General features: G+C 38.7%; 1 protein-coding gene and 1 pseudogene across 1 annotated transcript in view; one reads left to right on the top strand and one right to left on the bottom strand.

Annotated features, from left to right (window-relative positions):
• Window positions 1-6,653: 6,653 nt before the first annotated feature.
• LOC140950599 (uncharacterized) lies at window positions 6,654-8,335 on the top strand (annotated as a pseudogene).
• Window positions 8,336-11,701: 3,366 nt separating this feature from the next.
• LOC140950992 (uncharacterized) overlaps window positions 11,702-20,972 on the bottom strand; it is a 32,190-nt gene continuing 22,919 nt past the window's right edge. The window contains exons 6-7 of the mRNA XM_073400211.1: window positions 19,498-19,599; window positions 11,702-15,595 (exon numbers count right to left, since the gene is read on the bottom strand). Coding sequence (XP_073256312.1) covers window positions 12,618-15,595; window positions 19,498-19,599 — 3,080 coding nt within the window. The 3' untranslated portion in view covers window positions 11,702-12,617. The remainder of the gene's footprint in view (window positions 15,596-19,497; window positions 19,600-20,972) is intronic.

The following is a 20,972-nucleotide window of genomic DNA, read 5'->3' as shown; positions in this document are numbered from 1 at the left end:
CCGGGTTTAATTCCCGAAGCTCGGAGAAGGAGGTTTCGCCAAAGAACTGCCCACTCAGTTTCATCAGTGTCAAAGTTGGGCCGAAAGTCTGCGATAATTTTTCGGAGATGTCGTTCGTCATCTCTTCGGCTCGGATAAATCCTAGGCTAAAACCAGGAACACCAGGTTCGCTTCTTTCTTTTCGGCGGCCTTCCTCTAAATCGCGTTCTGGAAGCACTTGTCGCTGCATTATGGTCTCGAAAGCAAACTGGAGCTGTAGCAGCTAGAGTCACTGACTAAATTTACTCAAAGAAATATCCAAATCAAGCGGTTTTGATTATGAACAGCTGTTGTTCTTCCCAGCTCCAAAAAATCGAGCGTGATTATTCAGGGTAAAATACTGAAGCAATATGATAATATGAATATAATTATAGTTGCCTTTACAGTCGACATGGCGAGTCCTTGACTGCATGAGGCTATTGAATTCTACTTTGCACAAAGACTGCGTATTTAGCATTCTTGAGAGAAAAAAATATTAATCAATGCCTGGTGTTTCCAACACTCTCTAATTAAAAAAGAAACAAAATAAACATAATTCGCCAGTTCCTTTTCTGCTGCATTTATTTATATTGTGTTAATGTACTTCTCATTTCGAAATTTCATTTAAAACTTGTCAATTTTAGCTGATATTTGAGGCTAGACCGAACAATAGCACTGACCTTCAGAATCTGTGTTGCGTTTTAACATTTGGACAAGCGCCTTTTAAAATACAAGACTCCGACCTCTTTTGTTTGTTTGTTTTTGTTTTTGTTTGTTTTTTTTTTCATTACCGGGATATTAAAGACAAACATAAAAGTTGTATACTCGAGTTCATTACAGAACCTCTACATAACAAAGTTCTCGGTACAACGAACGATTTTCTCTACCTCAGCAGTAGTAAACTATATGGAAAAAAACCTCGATATGACGAACAAATTTTGTCAGTACACTGGCTCATCGTTATATCGAGGTTCCACTGTAATCATGAGAAAATATAGGCATGATCCTTGCGGGGCTTTCAGTGTAGAACGTTATCAGCTGAGCTGAGAAAAATACAGCATGTTCTGCGCAAGTACATTAGTTTCACCGCACTGCAGGTGGTTAATGTAATCATCATTAAGGAAGACTCATCATTCGGAGAAAAGTGGAATCCTTTTTCACTCCATGTATTTAACACTTTCATTCTTCTCATGAACTGGCCATGGCAGTAGAAACTTTAGAAAAAGTAGAAAAAGTAAAATAAAAAATTGTTCATTGTAATACCGGACCAAACAAAGGCATCGTCCAAACGGCCAATTTGAGACTTCTGCTTGTAGTTACTTAATATTCAATTTTTTTTTTTTTCAACCAGTTGCACAAACAATGCTTTAATCAAAAGGTGAATGTTTTTAATTATTCAAATTTAGAGAAGTCAACAATGTCAGGGGCGGATCCAGGATTTTTTTTAGGAGGGGGTGCACTCGTCTCTAGCTCTACTTCAACACCAATAAACCACATAGTTTTTTTCTTATTTTGCAGTTGTATTAGAAAACCGCAGGTCGTCTCAGAGGGGGGGGGGGGGGGGGGGGGTGCGCACCCTCCCCCTAGATCCGCCCCTGAATGTCGTGGAAATAGAATCACGAAACACTAAAGTATATTAAGTCGAGTTTTTTTTTCATTAGTTCATTTCAGAGTTCTTACATTTTGGGGAGCATTCATTGACATTTATTATCTAAGGTAAACTCGTAACGTACGTCTGCGTGCCAAGATGGCGACAAAGATTTTTAAAAAAATTAAAAACAAGCCAAAACGAAGTAACTGTTTCATGTGAGCAACGATAAGATTTCCTTTCCACATTTGTAAGGTTTCGTAAGAACTGTGAGACTGCAAATGGTTTATGAATAAGAATGAATTATCTTTTATGAGATCCTTCATATTAGCCCGTTCAACCGCGTTCCAGTTTCTGAAAGCGCGCCTCGATCACCACTTCAAATTATACCCTTTTTAAGAATGCGGTTGTGTTTCTATGAAACGACGGCCAGCTTAGTTACCTGAGTCTCCGTTATTGTCTCAAATGAAAAAATGTGTAAAATGGGTAAACAAACCAATTATTAAAACTGACTAAAACTAACTAACTAAATAGATAGATAAAGAGATAAACAAATAGATAAATAAATGAATACATAGATACTTGGGCCAAAGGTCGAGCAAGTTCCAATAGGTTTACCTCAGGTTTCATGAGGTCATGGTGTAAGACTTTTTTTTGGCTTCTGCCGTTTTTAGTTTTGAAAAAAAATGGTAGCAATCAATTGAAAACGAATCTAACCATCACAAGTTCATGATCGATTGTTATGGGAATATTTTGTAGTTGCAGGTGAATTTATAACCTTTTGTCCGCATCTTATGAAAAAAATGCGGTGGAGGCTCATCAACATAAGATGGTATGTCATTTTCAGGTGGTTTCACCGGTTTGACCGGTTTTCTGGTTATTTTTTTAGGCCGATGAATGTCCTAGTTTTTTTAATGTTTAACATGAGCATGTCTATTAAGAAAAGTGCTCGTTGGTTGATGTATATATGTTTTAGAAGGAAAAGATATCGCTGTTTGTAAACATTGTTTTTGTTAAGAAAAATTCGTAACAAGTAAAACAAAATAATTTTTTTTTTCCAAGAACCATTGCACTTCTTGTTAGCACGTTAATATCAACAGCTCACGTCACTCAGCCTTTACGTTTTTGAGCAAATACTATTTCCTGTATCTTCCATTGCAGATAACACTAGTTGTTGCACTTGCGGTTAACTAATTTTTGACGCGCAAATATTGCATATAAATTATTTCGCTCCCGTCAAATTTGTTACGTTTAATTATACCACCACCAACATCACCATCACCACTATATTTCTATTGCTTTCCCACACGCCGCATTTTTTTAATGTTGTCCCTCCATCGAAACCACCATTACCACCACCACCACCATCACCACCACCTTATTCCTATAGTGTTGTCTCTCCACCGGAACCACCACTACCACTACAACCGCATTTCTTTAATGTTGTCCTTACACCAAAAATAGTACCACCACCACCATCGCATTTTTATAATGTTCTCCCTCCACCAGAACCACCACTACCACCGCATTTCTCACCACCACCACCACCGCATTTCTATAATGTTGTTCCTCCACCACAACCATCACAACCAAATTTTTAATGTTTTTACTTCCCCACAACCATGACAACCACCACAAACACATTTTCTTATTGTTTTCCCTCCTCCACCATCACTATCACTACAACCACCACCACCACCACCACATTTCTATTGTTGTTTCTCCACCACCATCACATTTCAATTGTTTTCCTTCCTCCACCACCGCCACCACAAACACATTTCTTTTGTCTTCCCTCCATCACAACATCACTACTGCTACTACCATTCAATAAATTTGCTTTTACCACCACCACCACCACCACATTTCTATGATTTTCTTTTCACCAACACATAGGCTGGTTGTATAGTTACATCAATGAAAAGGTTTACACGTTTGAACACTAAGAGGTTTAAAGTTATATATGTTACTTGAGGGGTCATGTATAAAGAGATTAACCAATTGATGTTTCGAATAAATTGTGAAAATAGTTTTAAATACAATTTTCTTTAAAATTTGCAATATTATTTACCTTTGATATTACCTTCTAGTTCACTCGATTTCCAAACAAGCATAGGAGTGAGAGTATGCTTGACAAACAAACAGTCCAAAACAGATGACCCAAAAGCGAAATCACTATTTGGATCGCTGCTCGACCAATTCTTAGTGATCTTGATGAGCTGGTACAAATTGACTCAAATTAACGGTCCATCTAGTGAGACAGTTACAAACAGGAATGGTGAAAACACTCTGTCAGCCTTCTTGAGTACCTTTCATAATCGCAGATGCTCTTGATGCAAGCTTGTGAGGGTCAATGGGTTTTCTGTATAGAGGCTGGATGCGACTTTGTCCTTTAGCGTTTCAAACATTCTTTCCAAGACGAAGCATGTTGTATAGTAAAGCTGCACGGGAAGACTCCAGGCAAAAGACGTATATATTGCAACCCCAACATCGATGATTCAGACTGCCATGTTCCCATTCCACGGTTTGAAATTACAGAGTACGCCATCCAGATGAAATGACCATAGTAGAACAAAGGCAAAATTCCCAAAAGACGCGAGGACTACAATCAACAAACTTTTCAGTGCTTTTCGTCTCAACCCTTTGAGATTAGTTGCTGTCGCAGTGAATGAAGAAATAAATTGGGAAAATAGAGAGGCGCTTTTGCTTTGCCCTTGAGGCAGCATCGCTAAACAAACGATGAGGTTGCAAGCACACTGCACAGACCAGGTAACCAGCACTGGACGAAAAAACGGATTTACTAATGTTTGTGAAAGGTGCAAATATGTGGTAAATTTGGAGCTCCAAATTTGCATTACATTTGCGCTGTCGGCTAAGGTGTGGGTAAATACATATATTTGCTAGATAGGTATTGATACGCAAAAGTGAAGTAAATGTAATGGTTTGATACAAATTTGATACCACAGGAAAAGATCCATGGAAGCGAGATTTCAGAAAAAAGAGTTGTAAGTCCGATTACTACGAGCAGCCACAGACTAAGCACAAAAAGCAAGCAGTAGAAACGCAAAAGGTACACTGCTTTCCTGCGTTTGAGTTCCGACGCTCGGACAATACGGTTTCGCCAAAGAAAAGCCCACCCAGTTTCATTAATGTCAAAGTTGGACCGAAGATCTGAGATAATTGTTCTGAAAGGTAGTTCGTCATCTCTTCGGCTTGGAAAAATCCCAGGCTAAGATCCCTGAAACCAGGTCCACTCCTTTCTATTCGGCCTTCCTCTAATTCGTTTTCTGGAAGCACTTGTCGTGGCATCTCGAAAGCAATATTCTGGCGGAAGTAGCTGGAATCATTGGTTAAATTTACTCACAGATACCCAACCAACCAGCTTTAATACAAGCAGCTGTTCTTGTTGTTGTTGTTGTTGTTTTTTTTCAAGCTTTATAAACATCTCGTGTGATTAGACAAAGTCAAGCAAAACTCTTTGATAATATGCACAAAGTGAAGCCACAACAGCCGTCACTGTGAGTCAATACTGACTGCATAGCCTTATTGAGTTCTTCTTTTCATTAAGACTATAGATATAGAATTAATTAAGAGCAAAAACATTAATCAGTCTGGTGCTTCCAGTGCGCCCCGATTAAAAAATAAAATATATAGCAGTTCCCTTTCTGTTGCATTATATGGTGCTTGCATGGTATTGTACTTTTATCTTGAACGTTTGTTATAACTTGACATTTCGTGTGATATTTATCTCAGAGAAAACGAAGATCACAACTGTATTCGAAGCAAAGATTATTTGGGTCTTGACCATTAAGTCGTCCCTATAGTATAAACGCCAGCTGGGTCTTATTTTTTCATTACCGGGAAATTAAAAACATTACAACTAAGATTTGATACTTGAAGTCTCTATGCTTATGATTACCAGAAAGTGTAGGCATCCCTGCGGGGCATTCAGTGTAAACGTTATCAGCTGAGAAAAGCATTGCTCTGTAAAAGTACAATTAGTTTCAAACTAACTCATTCAGAGCTTTGCCGCATTGCAGGCGGTTAATGTAATCATCATTCAAGGAAAGATTTCAAGATTTCACACCGGATTTAATTCTTGTAGATTTAGCCAGGGTTAAAAGCGAAGCTTCCTTTTATATACTTATACTAAAGAAAAAAATTCATAAGGCAAAATTCTGCTTTTGCTACATCTTTTAAAAACACTGATATATCGGCTGGTTTAGAGGCGATTAAGTTAAATTTTAAATTGTGGAATGATGGAAGTTTAGGAGGGATGTTTATTATTGGGAAGATCGCTCTCTACAGTGCAATGCTTTGTGCCACAGTGGTAGCAGATTGGGAAATCGTACAAAGAATTTTGGTATTAAATTTGGTTGAAATTTCTAAAGATTTCCCTATTTTTATTTCCATATTATTTTAAAATAATCACTGGAACAACGTTTGATTCAGAGCCCGTTTGTTACTTAAGAATAAAACATTTTGTTCGCAGTTTGTGTGCCACACGTGCACGTGAACACTTTAAATTATGCGCCCATCTTTTATCCAGTTACGAATATGTCGTAAACCTGTCGATATCAGTCGTTGTACTTCGTGCATACCCTTTAAATATATACATAACAATGAGCCCAAGATGTGCCCGGGGACCATAAGGGGACGTTACGGTTGGATTTTAAAGAAAATTGAAAATTTCACCAGTTTTTTTATTTCCTCTTAAATGATACCAGAATCCATCTAGTTTTAGATTGTACATGTATTTTAGGCTTAATTATTCGCGCGCCGCTAAAAATCAGCCGCTTTGAAGGACTGGTAAATTGTTTGGGTTTGGTTGCTATGGCAACCACAGGTAGTTCAGTCGCTTTGGCACGTTTTATTTTTCCAAAATTGTACAAAAACTCATTCCAGGTGATCATCAGATCTAAGAGTCCAGCCCAAGATTCTCTGAGTCGGAATTTCCAATACTTTGAAGCCCGGTTACAAAGCAGTTAGTCTTCACAGATCCAGCGCGAGAGTCCATCTTGCTTACTTGTGTTCTTGTTAGTAAATCATGCCAAAAGTTGGGAGAAAACAGTCTGTTTTAAGGAATAGTTCGTCAAAAAGAAAGAAAGGTTTTAGGGGAACCCAGGAAACAGGAGGTAGCGCAGAAGAGAAGGAAAGAAACGCGAGCTGTAGAAGTGACCTTTGTTGGTGAGGACGATGCGAGCAAATTCCGCCCCCCGCAGAATCTGCTTCCAAACGGAAAATACAGCCAAACGACGATTGAAGCTGCTCGAATGAAACTGCTGAAGATGATCTGGCCCCTGCCGAAGGATACAGACTTGTTTCAATGGACAGTCTTCTTAAATTTGTGAAGAGAATTCACGCACAAACTCCATGTCATTTAGGTAAGAGTTATGTGAGTTAAATTATAAGATCTATGAACTAAGATGTAAAAGCTGTTTTTTTTTATCAATGCTGGGCCAAAATTACTACAGCTATATCCCTTTATTAATAAAAGCGTTGATTGTCTTTATTCATCTACTAGGCCAAATACAAATGTTGGAGAGTTCCAGTAACCGGTTTGGGCTTGGTAGCTCACTTTATGCCAAGTGCAGTGGTTGCGGTATGTCCGAGTTTCTTGCAACTGGTAACCACCCTCAAGATGATGTTAATCCAAGAACTCTTCAAGGAAAAGATGTGAACAGAAGAATGGTGTTCGCTGCATTTTAGTTCCTCCACTAAGCTGTCTGATGGCAAACCAATGAAAGGTAGAGATGGGCGACTGACTGAGAAAGCTATTGAAAAACGGAAAAGAAACTATGGAAAAGCTGTGCGTAACAATGTAAACAGAAACATAGCTTCGACGAGTGAGAGAGACAGTGCAGTAAAAAAGATGCAAGTGGAGATAAAAGCTGGGCTGTATCACTGCCTAAAAATTTCAAACCAAGAAAGGCACAAATACTGTCCAGTTAATTCATGGTGCAAGTTCAAAAAAGGATTGCCTTGTCCAAACAAGCCACATCACCTGGATGGTGTTTTCAAGGAACCACTTGAAAAAATCTATGATCGTTTGAGTGAGCCATCAGATGCTTGCCTAGATACACCCAGAATGCAAATGAGTCTGTCAATGCATTAGCATGGAACAAGCTAAGTGTCCCAAGCATAACTGGCATGGAAGAAATCGAATTGTCATGGCTGCATCCTCTGCCGCTTTGCACTTCAGTTGTGGTGCAACAAAAAAAGTTTGATGTCATGAGGATAGCTGAAATCTCACCTGGCAAGCACAGTTGGAAGGAAGCAAGACAAAGAGACAGTGGAAGAATTCTGCAAGCAGAGCACAGAGCTCAAGAAAAACACAAACAATATAGACTTGTATGAAGACAAGCTAAGCAGAGAGAAGAAGACTTGCATGTAACCCAGGAAGGCATAACCTATGAAGATGGAGGTTTTGACGAAACACAGCTGTGCAGAATGGGTAAAAAGAGAAAGAACCAAAGAACCTAAGCATACCTTCAAGTAGGTGTGCTGTTATGCATCAAAGGCCATTTTAGGGAGTCATTAGTCTTACAAGTGACATTTAGATAAAACTTAAGTTTCAATTGCATTTTTCTGAAAATATCTTTTTTCGGGGTAATTTTGTTCGCCCCTCATATTTCTCAAAGAGTATTTCAGCTATTGTCACCAAATTTGATACAAAGATTGTTTATGCAATTGTCTGCAACCTAATTGAGCAAAATTTCTGTTTTTGAAATACAACTGGTTTTATAAGTAATTTGTTACCATGACAACCGAAATGGTCAAAAGGTGATAACTCTCAATAAGTTGCAGTCCATTGCATACTGCTTTATTGTACCAAAGATTAGGTGATTATTTTAAAAGGAAATGACAAAAAAGTGAGGTGCCCCGATTTAGCCCCAAAAATAGCCCCTCACAGTAACTTGTTAATTATTAACCTAAAATAAACAATATGGTAACTCTAAATATGTCATGCGGTAAACAATTGCCTGGGTGTACTTCTTACCAAGTTTGAGCTGATTTGATTGAATTGTTGATTAAATATGATTTTTTGAGTAAGCTACCAAAATCTTACCATGAACCAACCGTAATGCCCCCTAGCCTTGACAAAGAAATCTCCAAATCCCTGCTTTACTTTTGGAGCCTTTCATTTACCCTTTATATTAAGAGTGATTAAGGTGATTATGAATAGGGTATTCTGCAAACACCCCTGAATTCGCGAAATGAATAGACTCTCTCATCAAGCTAAAAGTCAAAAGAGAAAAGAGGAACTGTCAGCATTCCAGCCTTTCATGGAAAAAAAATGTTATATGTAAATGTCCCGGGTGTGAGGAGTGGGGGAACGGGGGGGGGGGGGGGGGAAGGTGGTGGTGGGTGTTGAATGATCACATTCGGAATTGCCTAGTGTTACGCGGGTAATCTTTTAGAGGACGGGTACCTTGCAAACCAAACTGAACGCAGGGTTGTCGGAACAGTAACAAGAAGATTTATTCCAAAAATGAACGTAGTTACCACTGAGTAAAACTCCACAACAGCACGTAACTCGATAAATTTACACGGCCTCCGCCAACTTGAATTAACTTGGTAAACTTACACGGCCTCCGCCAACTTGGATTAACTTGATAAACTTACACGGCCTCCGCCAACTTGAATAAACACTGCTTTCGTCACACTTGACTAAACACGACCAACGTCGAACTCTCCTCGCTTGTAAAAACTAGTTAAAACTTAACTCGGACTCGCCTACTTATATACGTTTACAATAAGATTCTAGAACTTTCTAAATAGTCTAATTATAGAAAGATTACAAAATATACCGCTTTAGGAACGCTTACGCAAGATCCTAAAATAAACAAACTACGAACTCTCGCGAAGCTTCTAGAAAGTCACGCTAGTCACGCAATACAATTTTTCGTAACACCTAGGCCATTTAAACAGACATCTGCGCAAACAAATCTTGTTACTTCTGCAATAAGTACGACAGGTATTGTTTTATTCTATAAGAACAGACGTAGGACAGACAGACACAGGGCAGTAAGAAAGTTATCAGTGGTCTTGCTTTTCTACCTGAAATTCCCATTACAAACTGTGATATACGAACACTAAAACGTCTCATATTTAAATACAAGAAAAAGAGAATTTGGAAGTGGACTCGGCTTACACGATCGTAAATTCAACATTACCCCGGGCAAACCAGCATTTGACTATCACCCGTAACTGGGGAGTGGGAAATTGAACACTTGAGGTATTCCCGGATTTTTGCCTGAGTGGGACCAGTAGTGTCAAGTTTATTATAACCAATTTGTACAATCCGGTGAGGAGGACTCATGAAAATGTGCTTCGATAAATGTGTGCTTTCTCATAGTGAGTTGGAGGGGGATTTAAAAATAAGAAACAGCCTTCGTATGCAGATGGCTTGTTCAACGAGGACTTCCCAAGCTACCAGTGTGTAACAACTTGATTTTGAATGTTTTGTACGAAAACGAGAGTTACTAGTCAACATCGTGTTGATCTTTTTCAGTCCATGTGGCTGCCATAATACCACATTTTTCAAAGTAGTTACCCTCATTGAACAGAGAACGAAATATAAGAATGTGAGAAACAACTTCAATCAAACAACAAATTTTTACGTATTAATTTTAGTTCATTACTTTTTTCAAATTCGCAATCTGCAAGCATTTCTTTTTTGGGTTTGGGGTGGGCATTGACAGTATTTCTGTCGCTGTGTAATGTAACGGAAATTTGAACAGGCCTGTCTTAAAAACTTAAAAACACTGAAAGTATTGTTCAAACGAAGGACAGGACAGTTGATTGAAATAATAATTTTAGGAGGCAAAACTACAATTATTATTCGAACCGACATTGCTGCACTTTGTTTAAAAGTCGTTTTTCATTCGTTTGTACGATTGAAAAAACAATAGTTTTGATTTCAAAACTCCTCATTTTCCTTATAGCCGTTCCTTAGACGATCATCATTTTCAAGAAAAATTGCCGTCTCAATATTTTAAGTTAGCCTGTCATGTTTCCTCTTAAAATAAGCGGAGAGCATGTCGGAATGTTGTTTTCTTTTCTTCCCAAACAAAAATTTGGGCAAGTAGAAAATGTGATATTTGAAATCTGCTTACATGTATGTGTACACTGGCCGGCGGACGCCGACGTTATAACCAAATTTTCTGGCATCGATAGGTTTCCAATTTCTATAGTAATGGGACTCCGCCGCGCGCGCGAAGCTCCGCTATAATAGAGATTAAGCACCGCATCCTTTATTCCTTCGAAAGGTAGCGATGGTCACGTGACCTGACTTTTTTCTCGTTTTCCGTTTGCCGGCCGCCGTTTCAATGCGAAGAAGACATTTTTCCCGTTTGGAGGAAACGCAAAAACGTAAGTATTTGCAGCCCATTTGTACCGACTATTTCTTCATTTGGATTGCTTGTTTATGTAGCTATGCTTAGTTTATCATCCTTCTTTTACACGTACCGTTTGTAAAGCTAAAAGAGTATAAAATTTGAGCGAAAAAACATGACAACTTCTCTGTACATTTTGTCCTGTCACAGTGAACGGCCACCAAGAACACTTGCCCTGTACTCCGTATTTTACTTAGTTCAAAAGAAAAAATAACATCAAATGAGGAAACATTTAGTTAATACCTAGTTAATTTTCAAAGATTTCAGCCAGGTTTCGTACATATTTTTATTATTTTATCGTTCTCCGTTTGCGCGGTGCTTAATCTAACTCTGACACCGGCCACCAGGGAAAGTCAGTTTAAATCAAGACAGTTTGGGTACAGCTGAGTCGATCCTCATACTATAGATTCACTTTCTCTTTCCTTCCGATATCTGTTGCAAGATAAATAAATTGTTAAAAGTACTATGAATATCAACTAACCAAACGTTGCTCAGAGGGAAGTGGAAGTTTTCAAGGTTTCTTCACGGTTTTTTAAGATAATGAATCTAGTCGAATACAGAACAGCTACGAAATGTCACGATTTTCACTATTATTGTAGATTGTTGCATCATCATTATTCACGAGGTTATCACGTGGGATTCTACTTAATGAAACAGTCTTTAACTTTGACGACTTGATTCTATTTCAAGTGTCACAATTTATTGTTTCTTAAAAGAAAAGAGCCTTTACTTAAGACAATAGGTACAAAACTAAAGAGTTCTTCATACATTCAAGTTACTATTAATACTGTCATACACTGAGTCACCCAGTTTGCATCTGAAGATGATGGACTTTGTCCCTTTTACAATTCGTACGTGAAAGAACACATATTGTTTACTACAAGATTTGCTCAAACGATTTTAATACATCATAGCCTAACATTTATTTCCTTGCAAGAAAATTATCAAACTACCTAAATATATTTCTACTCATATCATGTTATTCCACTAAATAAAACATCTGATTATTTTGTCAACTAGCTTCTTCTAATTTTATTCCCTAACGCTGCTGTTTCTACTAGTGACGCATCTTTACTAAATAAGATACGTTTCCATAAATATAATGACTTTGAACCATGCAGCAAGCATGTATCATGTTGTTCATTTAATTCATGTTTTTTTTTTTTTTTTTGCCGGAACGAAAACGTCTGTTGAACTTTGTAAGCGAAAGAATAAAGATTGTTTCAGGTAGGATTAACTTACTAGGTACAGCTTTCAAAAACTAATGAGCTGCTTTTCAGACTTCTAAAACCACAATTAATAGGCTGCAAAGTCCATATCTGAATTTCAATTATTGTTTCTTTGGAAGAACTTTGAAAAATAATTATCTTTTATACTCTACCTTGAAGCAGGAAAAAAATATATCTTTTGCGTTCTCGAGGAATTCATAGGAACTTTTGATCTGATATCTTTCAATATCAGAAGACGTTAAGTCGTTCATTATCATCACTCGTTTCTACGACAGTTGTCACCACCACTTGATCACATTCACCATCCTCATCCCTACCATCGCCTTTATCACCGCTTTCATGTCCATCAGAAACATTAGCACCAATCCTCACCACTATGTTATTTTAGTCATCGTCGTCATCATCATCATCATCATCATCATCATCATCGTCATCATCACCACCATCATCATCATCATCATCATCGTCATCGTCATCATCATCATCATCATCATCATCATCACCATTTCTATCATTAACACCACCATCTTCATTGCCACTATCATGACCAAGATCGTCGCCGTTACCACCACCATCATCTTTATCATCTTCAGAAACATCATCACCATCATCCTCATCCTCGTCATTAATAAAACTATCAGCATAATCATAGTCGTCCTCTTCTTCATCATCATCATCATCATCATTATCATCATCATCATCATTTCTATCATTAACACCACCATCTTCATTGCCACTATCATGACCAAGATCGTCGCCGTTACCACCACCATCATCGTCATCATCTTCAGAAACATCATCACCATCATCCTCATCCTCGTCATTAATAAAACTATCAGCATAATCATAGTCGTCCTCTTCTTCATCATCATCATCCTCCTCATCATCATTATCTTCTTTTACTTCTTCTTCTTCTTCTTCTTCTTCTTCTTCTTCTTCTTCCTCTTCTTCCTCTTCTTCGTCTTCCTCACTACTACGCCGATCATCATAATCAATGCAGATTTTTTCAATGCAATTTAATTGCGCCGCTTTTTGACTGCTTATGTTATTGTAAGACAAATTCAGTTCTTCAAGAGATGAATTGGTTTCAACTGCTTCTTCTACTGCTTTGGCCAAGGTATCAGCGCCAACATCATCAATCTTATTTCTAGACAAATTTAGATTTTTTAGCACCAAATTTTTTCTAATTAGCTCAGCCAACGCTGTGGTACTATCATTACCTATTTCATTGCTGGAGAGATTCAAAATGTTAAGCGTTGAAGAGGCTACACGTTTTGCAAAAGCGACACAGCCATTATCACCGATGCTATTTTCCGACAAATCTAACTCGGCAAGCGTTGAATTGGTTTTTATTGCTTCAGCCAGAGCCGCAACACCATTATCACTTATGCTATTGGCAGACAAATGTAAAATTGTAAGTGCGAAATTGCTGGTAATTGATCTAGCCAGTTTAATCAAACCTTCATTTCCAATGTCATTTTGCGACAAATCCAAAACAGAGAGCGTTGGACTGGTTTCAAGTGCGTCAGCGAGCGCAGCAACGCCATCATCACCAAATCTATTGGCGGACAAATTTAAATTGGTAATTGCCGAGTTACTATTAATTGACTGAGCCAGTTTAGCACAACCAGCATCACCAACTTCATTGCAATGCAGGTTTAATTCCTTAAGCGAATCATTGATTTGAATTCCTTCAGCTAATGCACTGCAGCCTTCATCGCCAATGCAATTGCTAGACAAATTCAACTTTCTAATTGTTGAATTTTTTTTAACTACTTCCCCTAGAACAAGTGCAACAGCATCGGCGTCGTCTAATAACAGAGATCGGAAATCTACATTCTCCAGTTCGAGGGAAGAACCAACAGCGCCGAAAATTTTATGGTGCAGTTTATCGTCTTCTACCTTACATTCTTTTAGACATTCAAGTGCAACTAGAAGGTCATTGTTAGGTCGACCTCCTTCGTTGACTTTAGTAGCCATACATTCAAACAGGGATACCCCTTGTTCCTCACACTGTACTGCTAATATGCCACATGTGAAAAAAAGCACATTTTTCAACTCGCTGAAATAACGGGTGTCGTCTGTTATGTTTTCCAGTGTGATTTCGTTATCGACGAGTTGGCCATAAAGATAAAATCCAGCAAAAAATTCTTGGAAACTTTTATGCAAAAAGCTATAGCGCCGAGATGACGTCCTTTTGCTTCCGGGCTGAACTGAAAGGAATTCAAACGCAGGCGACTCCTTGACAAAATTTGAAACTTCCTCATCCTCAAAGGACATGTTGCCTTGGAACAAGCAATTTAAAGCTATCGAACCAAGACGCTTAAAATCGGGTCTGTAGACTTTCATGAGGTTTTGATCAGTTTCTGATAACCCTTGCTTCGTTATGTATCTTCGCAAAACACACTCTACCATTTTCAAGTACAGCTGATTCCTTCCTTCTGGGACAAAACCCTCCAGTTCTTCACAGATTAGACACAAGAGGGTTGAATTTAAGGGATTCGAAGCCAGGTCTCTTAGTTCCCCGTTATTCTGTAGCGCTTCCAATAGCGTTTCAGCCAGATCACTCCTGTTTTGGAAGTACTTGTTTACAAACTGTTGAGTATCTTCTTCGGACCACCCTTCGATTTCCAGCAAGGTGTCGAAGCATTTTCGCACTTCTATTCCAACCTCCTGTCGTGCTGTAGCTATTATGCGACATTTGGAAAAAATTTTCCCCTGAATGGCTTTCTTAAACGCTGGTAATATCTTGGTGGGTAGCTCATCTAATCCGTCAAGTACTAGTAAAACGCCTGACTGATTTTGGCGGACGAATTTGAAAAATTCCTCCTTCTCTTCTTTCGTGACATCTTCAGTTAGAAGCTGCTCATCAATGGCGTCCCAAAGGAAAGACTTAAAGAATTCCTTCTCTTTTTCTTTGGCAGCTCGAGGCACACGTTTGTCTTCAATGTCATCCCAAAGATTACACTCTATATCCCGGCATTTTAGCAACAACGCTACTAGGAAGTCTGGAAAGCAAGTGCCTGGAGAACTTTCTTCCTCCGTTTTATTCCTAGCCCAGTCGTAAGCAATTTTGTTACAGTATGTGGTCTTTCCAGTACCCGGCTTCCCTTCTAATAACACTGTCCTAGGCTGTGAGGACTGTAAGCATTCTTCGTGACGGTTGAAAATATCATACATTGTAACAGTTTCATTAGTCTTTGTTCCCCTTTCTTTCTTTCTTCTTACTATTTTAGGTCTGGTGAAAATGTTATCCAGGTCGATTTGAAAATACTCGCGCCACGGAAAAATTGCAAGCCATCTTTCTCTGCTGCTGTAGCCTTGGCGAATTCCGTCAATACATTCAGCTGGAAAAGAAGTACCTGGAAATGAAAGACGTCATTGGAGGTTAATATCGATGTAGCATGATTTCAAGACTAAGCTGACGTAAGGAAGGGAAAAATCTGTAGTTTGTACCAGGTATCTATTTCCTGTGTTGAAAATTAACAAAGTTGCGCAAGAATTATGCAGAAGGTATTCAAGCGCCGTCGATTTTGCACCTTACGGCCGGCCGTTCTCTGATGGGTCCATTTTACTGCAGTTTCCTCCCTTACTGTGTGGAGTTTAGCGCCGGACGCAGAGCGATAAAAATTAAAGAAGAAAAAATTAAAATGCAGTTATTTGAATTCATGAACACCTGTTCCCAAGATTACAGCACCTTCTTAGCGAGGCAAATAAACTAAAATCTACACATCAATTCCAGTACGTCTGGGTGCATGTAGAACTCTGAGATTTTGGCTCTTAAATCTAGTAGCTCTCAGGTCTTCAAACTAAAACGCATGGCCTATCTTAACGATATGCCGAAGCAAAGCTTGGTCAGTACTCCAACTCAGGATTAAGGAGATAAGTGTCTTCAGTGTTATTCGTTCATAATCTTAATGATGTGATACAGTTATTGGAAATGGCTTCGCACAAAGAGAAGAAAAATCTCGCTAAAGAAAACAAATTGCTGTTGATGGAATTGCCATATTATAACTGTAAAGATCTGAAAAATGCCCACCCCGCAGTATAACGCTCCAGGAAATCGATCCATTCATTTAATAGCTTGTGTGATCTTGGTCTTTTTCAGAACGATTCCGTAGATAAAACGTGATCCTGATGCTAACCTAATGACAACAAGTAAAATTCGTTCGAGCTACTATTCGCCTCATAGCTTTTCCGTGAAGCTTGAAAATACCACAAATAAGGATGTATCCGATTTCTCTATTCTTCACACTAATATAAGAAGCAAGAAAAAATATTGAACATTTTCAATGTCACGTACTCAGTCAGGTAAATACGGTGGCCCGTAAGGGACATTACAATTTTTATTTTTTCTTAAGTTATCGCGCGATAAATGATATTATACTACTACATTAGAAATTTCTGCAGTTTGATTGGCTTAGAGCAGTGGTATTTCAGCTTAATTTGAAATACCTACATGTGAAATTACAAACCTTTTGCGGGTAGTAGTATAAACAAATAATAGCATTATTTGAACGTGATATTTGGCATAAATACCACTCGTGATATTTCAAAATTGTCTCAAATTTCAATCGCCTAACGGCTCGTGAAATTTTGTATAACAATTTCGAAATATCACTCGTGTTATTTATGCCAAATATCACTACAAATCAAGCTATTACCTATACAAATTATCGCGCAATAAATTGCAACATATCACATGATACTAAGAGAAGCCTGACTCACGCTTTCCACCCACGTGTTTATAGCCTTTAATTCTCAGAGTTTGGCTTTTACAAGTATATCTTTCAGAGACCTTCCTCGTTTGTACGATATAATGGGAGGTTCTTTGTAGATCTGTCTAAGAAGAGGTTGGTTCTCTGTCAGTTGCCAGGTTTCATAAGGCTAGGAAATGATGGTTGATGTTGCGTGACAAAGGGCAAAATGGTTTTTCCTCTTGAAGGTTTTTGTTGGAGTCCTTTCCTGTTTTCAAAGTGTATTTCAGAGAGAGTTAGAGTTATTAAAGTCTGTGGATATCCTCTCTCTCTAACGTGCTTTTGGAATTTTTTTAGTCGGTTTTGAAAGTTTTCTTTTGAAGAATTTGTTCTGAGTAATAGGACGCCTTCGCCTTACATAAAGCCCTTCTTGACCCCAGAATCAGCAACTAAAGAGATGCATACGATAGGATCGGAACCGCGGTCTTGCCTGACCATCTTGATAGAACGGCAACGAAAATGTCAGAAAAAGTGATGACCGAAGAAGGCTTCCTTGCCCCAGGAACAACCTCCACCGATGACCTTCTAGTCATTGACGAAATGGAGGTCTGCTGAAGAAACAAACGACGAAGAAGGAAACAACCTTTCTGAACCTGACCCTGAACCAGTCCAAAGATCTCCAAGAGACGTTCAAAAGAAGAAAGAAAAGAAGGAGAACAGACGCGGAACCACCTCCTATAACCAAAAATAAGAACCACAGGACCACAAATAAATCAGAACCGAAAACGTCGCTACAGTGAAACACTGTCGGAAGAAAAAATAATAGAACAATCAGAGGAGGTTTTAAAAAAGCCCTGAATAGGCATTCCCAAAGAGGAACATGCCCAAAGACATTATTACCACAACACTATTCAACTCACTTCAAATTGTTTAATTAAAAATCACAGTAAAAAAAGTCACACCAATAACCGTCCCGAAAGCTGCTCTAGTCTCAAGTGAAGCGAAGAACCTATATTGAATACATATACTGTTCAAAAATCTAAAGTTGCAAATCATTTTTTTGATTGACGTCTTTGTTACTTGATTATTTCCAAATAGCTAAATGATCATTATGATAGAATTGTCACGCACTTAATATTTCTAACATTACACTAAGCACGAGCACGCATAAGGGCTGACAAAGCCTTTAAAACTGACAGTGGCACCTTAGAGAGAGAGGATATCCACAGAATTTAACAGCTTTAACTCTTTCTGAAATACACTTTGAAAACAGGAAAGAAGCACTCCAACAAAAACCTCAAGAGGAAAAACCATTTTGCCCTTTGTCGCGTAATATCAACCATTAGTTCCTAGCCTTAAAAACATTCTTTTGAAACACTGGTAACTGATAGAGAACCAACCTCTTCTTAGACAAATCTACAAAGAACCTCCAATTATATCGTACAAACGAGGACGGTTTCTGAAACATATACTTGTAGAAGCTAAACTCTGAAAATTAAAGGCTATAAACACGTGGGTGGAAAGCGTGAGTCAGGCTTCTCTTTATCATGTGATATGTTGCAATTTATCGCGCAATGAGTCTGAATTATCGCGCAATAACTTAAGAAAAAATAAAAATTAAGGTAATCTCCCTTACGGGCCACCGTAGGTAAAACATAATTTCACGGTACTTACAAAATGTGGACTTTCTCGTAAAGGTTTCTGTATAGACCTTGTCAGGGTTTTCAACGCCATCTTGACGAGTAGGCAAACGTGTGAGAAATTACAATGTTTGTATGAGAATCTAATCTCGAATAATTTCCGTAAGTAGGCTGTTCTGAAAAAAATATCAATTGTAAACTAAAGCTACAAAGCAAAGGATTGTCCTAAAAATTTTGGAGGCGTACCTGTGCTTAAATTTTACTAGAGGCTTGCTTTAGATTTTCTATATATTTGTCTGTAATTTTACCGGGCCTTTCTTACAGACAAATGTATAGGACATTTTTAAAGTGGTTCTAGGTCTTCTAGTGCATGTAAAGCCCTCAAATTTTTTCAGTAGAATCCTTAGGAGTGAAGCTTTAGTTTACAAATCATATTTTTTTCAGAACAGCCGTTCTACGGAAATTATTCGAAATTAGATTCTCATACAAACACTGTAATTTCTCACGCATTTGCCTACTCGTCAAGATGGCGTCGAAAACCGTGACAAGGTCTATTCTACACAGTGTAACACGGATTGATTGGTTAAAACATGCTATTGCAGATCGATGTAACAGCAACATGTATCTTTGGTGATGCAGCAACGTTTATAAATAAAAACTGCAGAGTTTTGTTTGGAGACATTTTTATTGTGCCTTTCTTGGGTCCAGCCCTACGATATTTGACATGTGCAGCCCGGGGTGGTGGAATTTGGTTGCATTTGACTGGAATGATTTGCCCGTGGCCAGGGAATTTGACGGCAAATTTTTGAAAAATGTCAAAGCCCCACCCCATGCCCTGCCTCCCCTCCCCCGTCGGCTTAACATTGATAGGTACATAAAGACATCTAAAAAGGTGTGAAAACTGAGGTATGCTGTTCTAGAACCCACCTTCAACGTTGTTTTCTTGTCTTAGGGATGTTAAGGCATCCAACTTTTCTCTTACGGCCTTTATTTCAACTTTAATCTCCTCCAAATGGCCTCTACTTTTTTCTGGGTACAGAAATCCGCACAGAGTATCTGTTAATTGTAATACTGGATGCGGTATTGGCAGGGTGGGAATAACATGACTGTACTCTCGAATATAACTATTACAACGCCTTGCGTTTTTAATACTGTATATATTTTTGTTGGGTTGGAAATTACCTTTTTCATTAAGGCATCAGTTGCCGATCAGAGGAAATGCTTTGGTCGCCAGATAGCCTGCGAGCAAGCTCTCCTATTTGGGCGAGTAAAGGGAGTCTCGCGAGAACGCGAGAGCGAGCGGCGAAGCCGCGAGGGGCAGGGGAAAGGAGAGCTTGCAACGATCTCTCATAAAATTTAATTTGTACTTCGCCCAGACGAAGAGAAATACCATTTCCTTTCCTTTCCTCGGCCCCTCGCTCGCGCGTTCTCGCGAGGCTCACTTCGCTTGCCCAGATAGGAGAGTTTGCTCGCAGGCTAGTCGCCAGATGAAATTTTTTAGTTGCCAGCTATATACTTAAGGTATATCATAGTCGTTATATCAGAGGAAAATGCAAGATCATTGACGGAGCACCTTGTTGTTGTCTTTTACTGAATCGAAGAACTCGTGAAATCCGTGCAAGAATAAACAATTCCATTCTTTCAGAATTCCTTGTGTACAAAAAAGAGAGGTCTCTATGCAGTGTCCTTAAAACTTAAAATCTTATTTTTCGCCATATCTCTATGGAGCGGAATACTGGACAAAAATGTTATTGGATCAGTACCATAAGGTGCATTATATCGAATTTGCCTGTATACTGTCTTACTGTACCCGGTATGCTGTTATGTCGTACTCGGTGATGTTGTATTGTAACCGGAACACTGTTATATCATACTCGGTAACCTAATATCGTAGCCAGAATAGCATTGTATCGTACTCCATAGCCTGCGTTGCAAGCGTTTCCTCGCGAGGTTCGTCTAGAAAGCTGGGACAAGAGCAAAAAAACATGAATGACGGGGGAGGGGGAGGGGAACCTTTTTTTTTGCTTCTGCTCTAACTTTTGCGCAATAACACGATTGGAAACGCTTGCTACGCAGGCTACGTACTCCATTGCTGATGTACCCGGTAGCCATAGATCGTAACTTGTATGCTGTTGTTTCGCACTCGGTAACCTGATATGCTAACCTAAATGATATTGTATCGTACCCAGTAAACTTCAGTATGACGTAACCTGAATGATATTGTATCGTACGCGATAAACTTATATCGTAACCTGAATGATGTATCGTACCCGGTAACCATAGGTGGTATCCAGGAAATTGTTATGTCGTACACCGCGACCGTATATTATAGCCGGGATGCTGTTATGTCGTACTCGATAGTATCATGTCGTAGCGTTCTTTCAAGTCGTACAAGGTGAAAA

The sequence above is a fragment of the Porites lutea genome, chromosome 10 (genome assembly GCF_958299795.1).
Source record: "Porites lutea chromosome 10, jaPorLute2.1, whole genome shotgun sequence".
Classification (NCBI taxonomy): Eukaryota; Metazoa; Cnidaria; class Anthozoa; order Scleractinia; family Poritidae; genus Porites; species Porites lutea.
Note: the sequence above shows the minus strand (reverse complement) of the source record. Positions and strands in the feature narration are given on the sequence as shown.